This window comes from Cetorhinus maximus, chromosome 16, assembly GCF_964194155.1.
Source record: "Cetorhinus maximus chromosome 16, sCetMax3.hap1.1, whole genome shotgun sequence".
Lineage (NCBI taxonomy): Eukaryota > Metazoa > Chordata > Chondrichthyes > Lamniformes > Cetorhinidae > Cetorhinus > Cetorhinus maximus.
The window spans coordinates 11,140,487-11,155,897 of NC_135894.1; the positions used below are offsets into that span (position 1 = coordinate 11,140,487).

The 15,411-nt window shown below is 39.3% G+C and overlaps 1 protein-coding gene across 1 annotated transcript in view; it reads left to right on the forward strand.

Annotated features, from left to right (window-relative positions):
• LOC144691355 (uncharacterized) overlaps window positions 1-15,411 on the forward strand; it is a 215,509-nt gene that overhangs the window by 125,484 nt on the left and 74,614 nt on the right. The window contains exon 19 of the mRNA XM_078559369.1: window positions 4,796-4,843. Coding sequence (XP_078415495.1) covers window positions 4,796-4,843 — 48 coding nt within the window. The remainder of the gene's footprint in view (window positions 1-4,795; window positions 4,844-15,411) is intronic.

The window sequence follows — 15,411 nt, forward strand, 5'->3', positions numbered from 1 at the left end:
AGAATATAAGAAATCTGATGTTGAAATTGAGTAAGTAAGCAGTCCAGGAAATTGCTGATGTGACTTATCATAGAATCATAGGGATAGAAGGAGGCCATTCAGTTCATGATGCCTCTGCCTGCCCTTAGTGCTTGCACTTTCTCCATACGCCTGTAACTATTTCTATTTCAAGTATTCTGATACATTAAAATCAGCTTCCACGTATTTTTCAGGCACTGCAATCTAAACCATGACAAATTAATGAGTAAAAAATAATTTCTCCTCATTTTCCCTCTAGTTATTTTACGAATTACCTTAAATCTATAGATTTCCTACAATGTTCAAGCCCTTGCAGTCAAGCGAGATCTCATCAAAGAACTGGATTTTGCAATGTAGATGGTGTTGTGAACCATGCACTTGGCCCATTAGCCACATGAAATTTGCAACATCAGCAGAAGAGCAGACCTATTAAATTGTGATAATTTGGAACGTCAACAGAAGAAGCAGAGCATACAGTAGTGGATTGGCAACCTTACACCCCAGCCATTTGATTTTGGTTTATGAAAGACCACTCTGCTAGATTAGCCCCATGGGTATTGTAGATAGAAATCCACAACACCAACCTAACCATGTGTAATCTTTTTACAGAGAATTCCTTAACCAATGCAACAGCTCACCTGTTTACTGTTTGAGAGATTTAAAGTTTCAAAATGACTACTGTATATTAACATACAAAGATTGGTTTTTGTTTACATGCCTGTGTGAATTTACCGGTTCTCCTCACCAATGCACATTGATTGACAAATTCTATCCCTCTGCTCATTTGCCAACAGCGCCTCCTTAAGGTGCACAATCAGGGAAGGTCTCAACAATAACAGCAATAGTCAGATCCATTTGTCTTGTCACAAAAAATATCAGTGAGGACATAGTTTGTGGATGCGTGGAAGAAACTCAGGTTAAACAGCCATTGCTATGAACGTTATCATTGCCACAATTTTAATGGGGAGATCAATAACTTAGAATCAATATTAAAATTTCTCAAATTGTTTCACATCAGAAATTAATTTCTGCTCAGGCTGAATTAAATTCAAGGGTAGCTGTGAAGGAATAGTCTGGATCCATTAAACTCATGAAAAATTTCTCATTTTGCAATATAATCATTAAGTAGTTCAGTTGTGCCTTCACCTGTAGATATTTTACAAAGTGATGTTACAGACAGCGTGTGGGGTTGATTGTCTGAACTGAAATTGTGTTCTTTCCTGACAGCAAAAAGCAGTAATATTAATGTGACATCATCTACACAGCACACAACAGGTATTGAAAATGTGTTCTTATTAAGATTATAAGACATCCGATACTGAAAATGGGTAGTAAAAAGCATGGGAAGCTGTTGGTGTGATTTAACATAGAGTCATAGAGAACAGAAGGAGACGATTTGTCTCCTGGTGTCTATGCGGGCTCTTCTCCAATTAGCCACATTGACCTGCTTTTACACCCTTGCCCTGAAACATTCCCCTTATCAAGTATTTCTTCCCTTGTGAAAGTTGCAACAGAATCTGCTTTTCAGGCTGTGGACTCGAAACTGTATCAACTCGCTGCGTAAAATTAATTTCTCCTCATCCCCACTCTAATTCTTTGGGTAATAACCTTAAATCCATATCCTCTTGTTACTGACCAATCTGGCAGTGGCTACAGTTAGCTCAAGTGAACACAACATTTAATGTGTATAATCTCCTTCAATGTCCAAGATCTGACAGTCAAGTTCAGCATCATCTAATGACTACATTTTACAAATTGATGGCATTGTAAATCTTGGGCCCAGGCTCTTAGCAAAGTGATACACTTGGGGGTAATTTGCAATATCAGCAGAGGTGAAGAGCTTACACTGTCAGCTTGGAACCTGTCAGATACTTCAGCCAATTTTCTTATCCTCTGACGTTCTTTACAAGGCCACTGTGCCATGTTAGCTCCCAGGGCCAATGTAAATGGAAACCTACCACATCCAACTAAAATGCTTGTAATCTTTTTACAGTGAATTCCCTTACCACTATTGCCACCTCACCTGAGACAGGTAATCGCAAATAGTTATTTGAGAGATTAACATTTTGAAAATGACCGCTCTACATTTAGGAACAAAGTTTGATTTTGCTAATATGTCTGTATGAATGTACCTGTCTTTCTCACCTGGCAAAACACCAATACACTTCATTGTAGCACAACGTTCAGTCAACTGCTTGTAAATGACATATCTTGTCACCAGAGGGGGAAACAGTGTATAAACATGAGAGTATAGTTTGTAGATGTGTGGAAGATGCTCAAGGTAGACAGTCATTCTTCTAAACGTTATCAGTCTTATAATTATAATGGGGGGATCAACAACTCTTCGAATTAATGTTTCTCTTAGGGCTAATTCAAATTCAAAATATGGGCTTGAAGGGAATGGCCTGGATCTATTCATCTCATGAAAAATGTAACATTTTGCAATCACAACCTTAAGTAATTCACCTGTGCCATATTCTGTGCACAATTTACAAAGAAATGTTGGTGGACAAGGAGTGGCTGTTGATAGTCTGATCTGAAATGTTATCTTGACCTTACAGTGAATATCACTTCTGTTTACGTGAGACCCCCTCCACAGCACACTACAGGTACTGAAAACGTGCACATTGAAAATATTAAAAATATAAGAAATCTGATGTTGAAATTGAGAAAGTAAGCAGTCCAGGAAATTGCTGATATGACTTATCATAGAATCATAGGGATAAAAGGAGGCCATTCAGTTCATGATGCCTCTGCCTGCCCTTAATGCTTGCACTTTCCCCATACGCCTGTAAGTTTTTCCATTTCAAGTATTCTGCTACATTAAAATCAGCTTCCACGGATTTTTCAGGCACTGCAATCTAAACCATAACAAATCACTGAGTAAAAAATAATTTCTCCTCATTTTCCCTCTAGTTATTTTACGAATTACCTTAAATCTATAGATTTCCTACAATGTTCAAGCCCTTGCAGTCAAGCGAGATCTCATCAAAGAACTGGATTTTGCAATGTAGATGTTGTTGTGAACTGTGGACTTGGCCCATTAGCCACATGTCACACTCGAGGAAATTTGCAACGTCAGCAGAAGAGCCGACCTATTAAATTGTGAGCATTTGCATCTTCAACAGAAGAAGCAGAGCTCACAGTAGTGGATTGACCACCTTACACCCCAGCCATTTGATTTTGGTTTATGAAAGACCACTCTGCTAGATTAGCCCCATGGGTATTGTAGATAGAAATCCACAACACCAACCTGACCATGTGTAATCTTTTTACAGAGAATGCCTTAACCAATGCAACCAGCTCACCTTTTTGCTGTTTGAGACATTTAAATTTTGAAAATGACTACTGTATATTAACATACAAAGTTTGGTTTTTGTTTAACAAAACAAAAACTGAAAAAGAAATACCTGGAAATACTCAGCAGGTCTGGCAGCATCGGCGGAGAAGAGTACAGTTGATGTTTCGAGTCCTCATGACCCTTCAACAGAACTAAGTAAAATTAGGAAAGGGGTGAAATATAAGCTGGTTTAGGGGGCTGGGGTTTGTTGGGACAAGCAGCCAGTGATAGGAAGAGATAACCAAAAGCTGTCACAGACAAAAGAGCAAAGAGGTGTTGAAGGTGGTGATATTATCTAAAGGAATGTACTAATTAAGAGTATAAGACAGGACAGGTAAGGTACAGCTTGCTCTAGTGGGGGTGGGGGAATACTGAAAGGTACAAATATACAATGGTGGAAATACATTTAAAATTAGTGGAAATAGGTGAAAAGAAAAAATCTACATAAATTATTGGATAAAACAAAAAGCAGTGGGAAGAACCGGGAAGGGGGTGGGGATGGAGGAGAGAGTTCAAGATCTAAAATTGTAGCACTCAATATTCAGTCCGAAAGGTTGTAAACTGCCTAGTCGGAAGATGAGGTGCTGTTCCTCCAGTTTGCGTTAAGCTTCACTGGAACGATGCAGCAAGCCAAGTACAGACATATAGGCAAGAGAGCAGGATGGAATGTTGAAATGGCAAGCGACAGGGATGTCTGGGTCATTCGTGGGACAGACCGAATGTGTTCTGCAAAGCGATCACCCACTCTGCATTTGGTCTCTCCAGTGTAGAGGAAACCGCGGGAGAACTCGAAACGTCAACTGTACTCTTCTCCACTGATGCTGCCAGACCTGCTGAGTTTTTCCAGGTATTTCTTTCTCTGTTTTTGTTTTGGATTTCCAGCATCCGCAGTTTTTTGTTTTTATCTATTGGTTTTTTTTTACATGCCTGTATGAATATATCGGTTCTCTGTGCCAATGCACATTGATTGACAAATTCTATCCCTCTGCTCATTTGCCAACAGCACCTCCTTAAGGTGCACAATCAGGGAAGGTCTCAACAATAACAGCAATAGTCAGATCCATTTGTCTTGTCACAAAAAAATATCAATGAGTACATAGTTTGTGGATGCGTGGAAGAAACTCAGGTTAAACAGCCATTGCTATGAACGTTATCATTGGCACAATTTTAATGGGGAGATCAATGACTTAGAATCAATATTAAAATTTCTGAAATTATTTCACGACAGAAATTAATTTCTGCCCAGGCTGACTTAAATTCAAGGGTAGCTGTGAAGTAATAGTCTGGATCCATTAAACTCATGAAACATTGCTCATTTTGCAATATAATCATTAAGTAGTTCAGTTGTGCCATCACCTGTAGATATTTTACAAAGTGATGATACAGACAGCGTGTGGGGTTGATTGTCTGAACTGAAATTGTGTTCTTTCCTGACAGCAAACAGCAGTACTATTAATGTGACATCATCTACACAGCACACAACAGGTATTGAAAATGTGTTCTTATTAAGATTATAAGACATCCAATACTGAAAATGGGTAGTAAAAAGCATGGGAAGCTGTTGGTGTGATTTAACATAGAGTCAGAGAGAACAGAAGGAGATGATTTGGCTCCTGGTGTCTATGCGGGCTCTTCTCCAATTAGCCACATTGACCTGCTTTTACACCCTGGCCCTGAAACATTCCTCTTTTCAAGTAGTTCTCCAATTCCCTTTTGAAAGTTACAACAGAATCTGCTTTTCAGGCTGTGGACTTGAAACTGTATCAACTCGCTCCGTAAAATTAATTTCTCCTCATCCCCACTCTAATACTTTGGGTAATAACCTTATATCCATATCCTCTTGTTACTGACCAATCTGGCTGTGGCTACAGTTATCTAGAGTGAACATAAATTTTACTGTGTATAACTCCTGCGATGTCCAAGCTCTGACAGTCAAGTTCAGCATCATCTAATGACTACATTTTACAAATTGATGGCATTGTAAATTTTGGGCCCAGGCTCTTAGCAAAGTGATACGCTTGGGGGTAATTTGCAACATCAGCAGAGGTGACGAGCTTTCACTGTCAGCTTGGAACCTGTTCTTTATTTCAGTCAATTTTCTTATCCACTGACGTCCTTAACAAGGCCACTGTGCCATGTTAGCTCCCAGGTGAAGAGCTTGCACTGTCAGCTTGGAACCTGTAAGATACTTCAGCCAATTTTATTATGCTATGATGTTCTGTACAAGGCCACTGTGCCATGTTAGCTCCCAGGGCCAATGTAAATGGAAACCTACCACATCCAACTAAAATGCTTGTAATCTTTTTACAGTGAATTCCCTTACCACTATTGCCATCTCACCTGTGACAGGTAATCGCAAATAGTTATTTGAGAGATTAACATTTTGAAAATGACCACTGTACGTGCATGAACAAAGTTTGATTTTGCTAATATGTCTGTATGAATGTACCTGTCTTTCTCACCTGGCAAAACACCAATACACTTCATCGTAGCACAAGGTTCAGTCAACTGCTTGTAAATGACGTATCTTGTCACCAGAGGGGGAAACAGTGTATAAACATGAGAGTATAGTTTGTGGATATGTGGAAGATACTCAGGGTAGACAGTCATTCTTTTGAACGTTATCAGTCTTATAATTATAATGGGGGGATCAACAACTCTTCGAATTAATGTTTCTCTTAGAGCTAATTCAAATTCAAAATATGGGTTTGAAAGGAATGTCCTGGATCTAATCATCTCATGAAAAATGTAACATTTTGCAATCAAATCCTTAAATAACTCATCTTGTGCCATATTCTGTGCACAATTTACAAAGAAATGTTGGTGGACAAGGTGTGGCTGTTGATAGTCTGATCTGAAATCTTATCTTGTCCCTACAGTGAATGGCACTTCTGTTTACGTGAGACCCCCTCCACAGCACACTACAGGTACTGAAAACGTGCACATTGAAAATATTAAGAATATAAGAAATCTGATGTTGAAATTGAGTAAGTAAGCAGGCCAGGGAATTACTGATGTCGCTTATCATAGGATCATAGGGATAGATGGTGGTTATTCAGTCCATGATGCCTCTGCCTGCCCTTAATGCTTGCACTTTCCCCATACGCCTGTAAGTTTTTCCATTTCAAGTATTCTGACACATTAAAATCAGCTTCCACGGATTTTTCAGGCAATGCAATTTAAACCATAAAAATGAATGAGTAAAAAATAATTTCTCCTCATTTTCCCTCTAGTTGTTTTTACGAATTAAATCTATAGATTTCGTACAATGTTCAAACCCTTGCAGTCAAGCGAGATCTCATCAAAGAACTGGATTTTGCAATGTAGATGTTGTTGTGAACCATGGACTTGGCCCATTAGCCACATGTTACACTTGGGGAAATTTGCAACGTCAGTAGAAGAGCCGACCTATTAAATTGTGATCATTTGCATCTTCAACAGAAGAAGCAGAGCTTACATTAGTGGATTGGCCACCTTACACCCCAGCCATTTGATTTTGGTTTATGAAAGACCACTCTGCTAGATTAGCCCCATGGGTATTGTAGATAGAAATCCACAACACCAACCTAACCATGTGTAATCTTTTTACAGAGAATTCCTTAACCAATGCAACCAGCTCACATTTATGCTGTTTGAGAGATTTCAATTATGCAAATGAATGCTGTATATTAACATACAAAGTTTGGTTTTTGTTTAACAAAACAAAAACGGAAAAAGAAATACCTAGAAATACTCAGCAGGGCTGGAAGCATCGACGGAGAAGAGTACAGTTGATGTTTCGAGTCCTCATGACCCTTGAACAGCACTAAGTAAAATTAGGAAAGGGGTGAAATATAAACTGGTTTAGGGGGGTGGGGTTTGTTGGGACAAGCAGCCAGTGATAGGAGGAGATAACCAAAAGCTGTCACAGACAAAAGAACAAAGAGGTGTTGAAGGTGGTGAAATTATCTAAAGGATTGTACTAATTAAGAGTATAAGACAGGAAAGATAAGGTACAGATTGCTGTAGTGGGGGTGGGGGATTACTGAAAGGTAGAAATATACAATGGTGGAAATACATTTAAAATTAGTGGAAAAAGGTGGGAAAATAAAAAATCTACATAAATTATTGGATAAAACAAAAAGCAGGGGGAAGAACCGGGAAGGGGGTGGGGATGGAGGAGAGAGTTCAAGATCTAAAATTGTAGCACTCATTATTCAGTCCGAAAGGCTGTAAAGTGCCTAGTCGGAAGATGAGGTGCTGTAACTCCAGTTTGCGTTGAGCTTCACTGGAACAATGCAGCAAGCAAAGTACAGACATGTGGGCAAGAGAGCAGGGTGGAATGTTGAAATGGCAAGCGACAGGGATGTCTGGGTCATTCTTGCGGACAGATCGAAGGTGTTCTGCAAAGCGATCACCCAGTCTGCATTTCGTCTCTCCAATGTAGAGGAAAACGCGGGAGAACTCGAAACGACAACTGTGCTCTTCTCCAGCGATGCTGCCAGACCTGCTGAGTTTTTCCAGGTGTTTCTTTTTCTGTTTTTGTTTTGGATTTCCAGCATCCTCAGTTTTTTGTTTTTATCTCTTGGTTTTTGTTTACATGCCTGTGTGAATATACCGGTTCTCCTCACCAGTGCACATTGATTGACAAATTCTATCCCTCTGCTCATTTGCCAACAGCGCCTCCTTAAGGTGCTCAATCAGGGAAGGTCTCAACAATACCAGCAATAGTCAGATCCATTTGTCTTGTCACAAAAAAAATCAGTGAGTACATAGTTTGTGGATGCGTGGAAGAAACTCAGGTTAAACAGCCATTGCTATGAACATTATCATTGACACAATTTTAATGGGGAGATCAATGACTTAGAATCAATATTAAAATTTCTCAAATTGTTTCACATCAGAAATTAATTTCTGCTCAGGCTGAATTAAATTCAATGGTAGCTGTGAAGGAATAGTCTGGATCCATTAAACTCATGAAAAATTTCTCATTTTGCAATATAATCATTAAGTAGTTCAGTTGTGTCATCACCTGTAGATATTTTACAAAGTGATGTTACAGACAGCGTGTGGGTTGATTGTCTGAACTGAAATTGTGTTCTTACCTGACAGCAAACAGCAGTACTATTAATGTGACATCATCTATACAGCACACAACAGGTATTGAAAATGTGTTCTTATTAAGATTATAAGACATCCAATACTGAAAACAGGTAGTAAAAAGCATGGGAAGCTGTTGGTGTGATTTAACATTGCGTCATAGAGAACAGAAGGAGATGATTTGGCTCCTGGTGTCTATGCGGGCTCTTCTCCAATTGGCCACATTAACCTGCTTTTACACTCTGGCCCTGAAACATTCCCCTTTCCAAGTATTTCACCAATTCCATTTTGAAAGTTGCAACAGAATCTGCTTTTCAGGCTGTGGACTCGAAACTGTATCAACTCGCTGCGTAAAATTAATTTCTCCTCATCCCCACTCTAATTCTTTGGGTAATAACCTTAAATGCATATCCTCTTGTTACTGACAATCTGGCAGTGGCTACAGTTAGCTATTGTGAACACAACATTTAATGTGTATAATCTCCTGCAATGTCCTAACTCTGACAGTCAAGTTCAGCATCATCAAATGACTACATTTTACAAATTGATGGCATTGTAAATCTTGGGCCCAGTCTCTTAGCAAAGTATTACGCTTGGGGGTAATTTGCAATATCAGCAGAGGTGAAGAGCTTACACTGTCAGCTTGGAACCTGTTAGATACTTTAGCCAATTTTCTTATCCACTGACGTTCGTTACAAGGCCACTGTACCATGTTAGCTCCAAGGGCCAATGTAAATGGAAACCTACCAACTCCAACTAAAATGCTTGTAATCTTTTTACAGGGAATTCCCTTACCACTATTGGCACCTCACCTGTGACAGGTAATCACAAATAGTTATTTGAGAGATTAACATTTTGAAAATGACCACTATAAATTAATGAATAAAGTTTGATTTTGCTAACATGTCTGTATGAATGTACCTGTCTTTCTCACCTGGCAAATCGCCAATACACTTCATCATAGCACAACATTCGGTCAACTACTTGTAAATGACGTATCTTGTCACCAGAGGGGGAAACAGTGTATAAACATGAGAGTATAGTTTGTAGACATGTGGAAGATACCCAGGGTAGACAGCCATTCTTCTAAAGGTTATCAGTCTTATAATAATAATGGGGGGATCAACAACTCTTCGAATTAATGTTTCTCTTTGGGCTAATTCAAATTCAAAATATGGGCTTGAAAGGAATGGCCTGGATCTATTCATCTCATGAAAAATGTAACATTTCGCAATCAAATCCTTAAGTAATTCACCTGTGCCATATTCTGTGCACAATTTACAAAGAAATGTTGGTGGACAAGGTGTGGCTGTTGATAGCCTGATCTGAAATCTTATCTTGTCCCTACAGTGAATGGCACTTCTGTTTACGTGAGACCCCCTCCACAGCACACTACAGGTACTGAAAACGTGCACATTGACAATATTAAGAACATAAGAAATCTGATGTTGAAAATGAGTAAATAAGCAGTCCAGGAAATTGCTGATGTGACTTATCATAGAATCATAGGGATAGAAGGAGGCTATTCAGTTCATGATGCCTCTGCCTGCCCTTAATGCTTGCACTTTCCCCATACGCCTGTAAGTTTTTCCATTTCAAGTATTCTCATACGTTAAAATCAGCTTCCACGGATTTTTCAGGCACTGCTATCTAAACCATAACAAATCACTGAGTAAAAAATAATTTCTCCTCATTTTCCCTCTAGTTTTTTACGAATTACCTCAAATCTATAGATTTCCTACAATGTTCAAGCGCTTGCAGTCAAGCGAGATATCATCAAAGAACTGGATTTTGCAATGTAGATGTTGTTGTGAACCATGGACTTGGCCCATTAGCCACATGTTACACTCGAGGAAATTTGCAACGTCAGCAGAAGAGCCGACCTATTAAATTGTGATCATTTGCATCTTCAACAGAAGAAGCTGAGCTTACAGTAGTGGATTGACCACCTTACACCCCAGCCATTTGATTTTGGTTTATGAAAGACCACTCTGCTAGATTAGCCCCATGGGTATTGTAGATAGAAATCCACAACACCAACCTAACCATGTGTCATCTTTTTACAGAGAATTCCTTAACCAATGCAACCAGCTCACCTTTTTGCTGTTTGAGAGATTTTAATTTGGAAAATGACTACTGTATATTAATATACAAAGTTTGGTTTTTGTTTACATGCCTGTATGAATATACCGGGTCTCCTCACCAATGCACATTGATTGACAAATTCTATCCCTCTGCTCATTTGCCAACAGCGCCTCCTTAAGGTGCACAATCAGGGAAGGTCTCAACAATAACAGCAATAGTCAGGTCCATTTGCCATGTCACAAAAAATATCAGTGAGTACATAGTTTGTGGATGCGTGGAAGAAACTCAGGTTAAACAGCCATTGCTATGAACGTTATCATTGACACAATTTTAATGGGGAGATCAATGACTTGGAATCAATATTAAAATTTCTCAAATTGTTTCACATCAGAAATTAATTTCTGCTCAGGCTGACTTAAGTTCAAGGGTAGCTGTGAAGGAATAGTCTGGATCCATTAAACTCATGAAAAATTGCTCATTTTGCAATATAATCATTAAGTAGTTCAGTTGTGCCATCACCTGTAGATATTTTACAAAGTGATGTTACAGACAGCGTGTGGGGTTGATTGTCTGAACTGAAATTGTGTTCTTTCCTGACAGCAAACAGCAGTACTATTAATGTGACATCATCTACACAGCACACAACAGGTATTGAAAATGTGTTCTTATTAAGATTATAAGACATCCAATACTGAAAATAGGTAGTAAAATGCATGGGAAGCTGTTGGTGTGATTTAACATTGCGTCATAGAGAACAGAAGGAGATGATTTGGCTCCTTGTGTCTATGCGGGCTCTTCTCCAATTGGCCACATTAACCTGCTTTTACACTCTGGCCCTGAAACATTCCCCTTTTCAAGTATTTCACCAATTCCATTTTGAAAGTTGCAACAGAATCTGCTTTTCAGGCTGTGGACTCGAAACTGTATCAACTCGCTGTGTAAAATTAATTTCTCCTCATCCCCACTTTAATTCTTTGGGCAATAACTTTAAATGCATATCCTCTTGTTACCGACCAATCTGGCAATGGCTACAATTAGCTATAGTGAACACAACATTTAATGTGTATAATCTCCTGCAATGTCCAAGCTCTGACAGTCAAGTTCAGCATCATCTAATCACTACATTTTACAAATTGATGGCATTGTAAATCTTGGGACCAGGCTCTTAGCAAAGTGATACACTTGGGGGTAATTTGCAATATCAGCAGTTGTCAAGAGCTTGCACTGTTAGCTTGGAACATGTAAGATACTTCAGCCAATTTTCTTATCCTATGACATTCTTTACAAGGCCACTGTGCCATGTTAGCTCCAAGGGCCAATGTAAATGGAAACCTACCACATCCAACTAAAATGCTTGTAATCTTTTTACAGGGAATTCCCTTACCACTATTGGCACCTCACCTGTGACAGGTAATCACAAATAGTTATTTGAGAGATTAACATTTTGAAAATGACCATTGTACGTGCATGAACAAAGTTTGATTTTGCTAACATGTCTGTATGAATGTACCTGTCTTTCTCACCTGGCAAATCGCCAATACACTTCATCGTAGCACAACGTTCGGTCAACTGCTGGTAAATGACGTATCTTGTCACCAGAGGGGGAAACAGTGTATAAACTTGAGAGAATAGTTTGTCAATATGTGGAAGATACTCAGGGTAGACAGCCATTCTTCTAAAGGTTATCAGTCTTATAATTATAATGGGGGGATCAACAACTCTTCGAAATAATGTTTCTCTTAGGGCTAATTCAAATTCAAAATATGGGCTTGAAAGGAATGGCCTGGATCTATTCATTTCATGAAAAATGTAACATTTTGCAACCAAATCCTTAAGTAATTCACCTGTGCCATATTCTGTGCACAATTCACAAAGACATGTTGGTGGACAAGGTGTGGCTGTTGATAACCTGATCTGAAATCTTATCTTGACCCTACAGTGAATGGCACTTCTGTTTACGTGAGACCCCCTCCACAGCACACTACAGGTACTGAAAACGTGCACATTGAAAATATTAAGAATATAAGAAATCTGATGTTGAAATTGAGTAAGTAAGCAGTCCAGGAAATTGCTGATGTGACTTATCATAGAATCATAGGGATAGAAGGAGGCTATTCAGTTCATGATGTCCCTGGCTGCCCTTAATGCTTGCACTTTCCCTATATGCCTGTAAGTTTTTCCATTTCAAGGATTCTGACACATTAAAACCAGCTTCCACGGATTTTTCAGGCACTGCAATCTAAACCATAACAAATCACTCAGTAAAAAATAATTTCTCCTCATTTTCCCTCTAGTTTTTTTTTTACGAATTACCTAAAATCTATAGATTTCCTACAATGTTCAAGCCCTTGCAGTCAAGCGAGATCTCATCAAAGAACTGGATTTTGCAATGTGGATGTTGTTGTGAACCATGGACTTGGCCCATTAGCCACATGTTACACTTGGGGATATTTGCAACGTCAGCAGAAGAGCCGACCTATTAAATTGTGATTATTTGCATCTTCAACAGAAGAAGCAGAGCTCACAGTAGTGGATTGGCCACCTTACACCCCAGCCATTTGATTTTGGTTTATGAAAGACCACTCTGCTAGATTAGCCCCATGGGTATTGTAGATAGAAATCCACAACACCAACCTAACCATGTGTAATCTTTTTACAGAGAATTCCTTAACCAATGCAACCAGCTCACCTTTTTGCTGTTTGAGAGATTTAATATACAGTCGTATATTAACATACAAAGTTTAGTTTTTGTTTAACAAAACAAAAACTGAAAAAGAAATACCTGGAAAAACTCAGCAGAGCTGGAAGCATCGGCGGAGAAGACTACAGTTGACGTTTCGAGTCCTCATGACCCTTTAACGGAACTAAGTAAAATTAGGAAAGGTGTGAAATATAAGCTGGTTTCGGTGGGGGGAGGGGGGGCGGTTGTTGGCACAAGCAGCCAGTGATAGGTGGAGATAACCAAAAGCTGTCACAGACAAAAGAGCAAAGAGGTGTTGAAGGTGGTGATATTATCTAAAGGAATGTACTAATTTAGAGTATAAGAAAGGACAGATAAGGTACAGATTGCTCTAGTGGGGGTGGGGGAATAATAAAAGGGAGAAATAAACAATGGTGGAAATAGATTTAAAACTTCGTGGAAATAGGTGGGAAAAGAAAAATTCTACATAAATTATTGGATAAAACAAAAAGGATGGGGAAGAACCAGGAAGGGGGTGGGGATGGAGGAGAGTGTTCAAGATCTAAAATTGTTGCACTCATTATTCAGTCCTAAAGGCTGTGAAGTGCCTAATCGGAAGATGAGGTGCTATTCGTCCAGTTTGCGTTGAGCTTCACTGGAACAATGCAGCAAGCCAAGGATGGACATGTGGGCATGAGAGCAGGGTGGAGTGTTGAAATGGCAAGCGACAGGGATGTCTGGGTCATTTTTGCGGACAGACCGAAGGTGTTCTGCAAAGCGATCACCCAGTCTGCATTCGGTCTCTCCAATGTAGAGGAAACCGCGGGAGGAATTGAAACCTCAACTGTGCTGTTCTCCAGCGATGCTGCCAGACCTGCTGAGTTTTTCCAGGTATTTCATTTTCTGTTTTTGTTTTGGATTTCCAGCATCCTCAGTTTTTTGTTTTTATCTCTTGGTTTTTGTTTACATGCCTGTGTGAATATACCGGTTCTCCTCACCAATGCACATTGATTGACAAATTCTATCCCTCTGCTCATTTGCCAACAGCGCATCCTTAAGGTGCACAATCAGGGAAGGTCTCAACAATAACAGCAATAGTCAGATCCATTTGTCTTGTCACAAAAGAAATCAGTGAGTACATAGTTTGTGGATGCGTGGAAGAAACTCAGGTTAAACAGCCATTGCTATGAACGTTATCATTGACACAATTTTAATGCGGAGATCAATGACTTAGAATCAATATTAAAATTTCTCAAATTGTTTCACATCAGAAATTAATTTCTGCTCAGGCTGAATTAAATTCAATGGTAGCTGTGAAGGAATAGTCTGGATCCATTAAACTCATGAAAAATTTCTCATTTTGCAATATAATCATTAAGTAGTTCAGTTGTACCATCACCTGTGGGTATTTTACAAAGTGATGTTACAGGCAGCGTGTGGGTTGATTGTCTGAACTGAAATTGTGTTCTTTCCTGACAGCAAACAGCAGTACTATTAATGAGACATCATCTACACAGCACACAACAGGTATTGAAAATGTGTTCTTATTAAGATTATAAGACATCCAATACTGAAAATGGGTAGTAAAAAGCATGGGAAGCTGTTGGTGTGATTTAACATAGAGTCATAGAGAACAGAAGGAGACGATTTGGCTCCTGGTGTCTATGCGGGCTCTTATCCAATTAGCCACATTGACCTGCTTTTAGGCCCTGCCCCTGAAACATTCCCCTTTTCAAGTATTTCTCCAATTCCCTTTCGAAAGTTACAACAGGATCTGCTTTTCAGGCTGTGGACTCGAAACTGTATCAACTCGCTACATAAAATTAATTTCTCCTCATCCCCACTCTAATACTTTGGGTAATAACCTTAAATCCATATCCTCTTGTTACTGACCAATCTGGCTGTGGCTACAGTTAGCTAGAGTGAACATAACATTTACTGTGTATAATCTCCTGCGATGTCCAAGCTCTGACAGTCAAGTTCAGCATCATCTAATGACTACATTTTACACATTGATGGCATTGTAAATTTTGGGCCCAGGCTCTTAGCAAAGTGATACGCTTGGGGGTAATTTGCAACATCAGCAGAGGTGACGAGCTTTCACTGTCAGCTTGGAACCTGTTCTTTATTTCAGTCAATTTTCTTATCCACTGACGTCCTTAACAAGGCCACTGTGCCATGTTAGCTCCCAGGTGAAGAGCTTGCACTG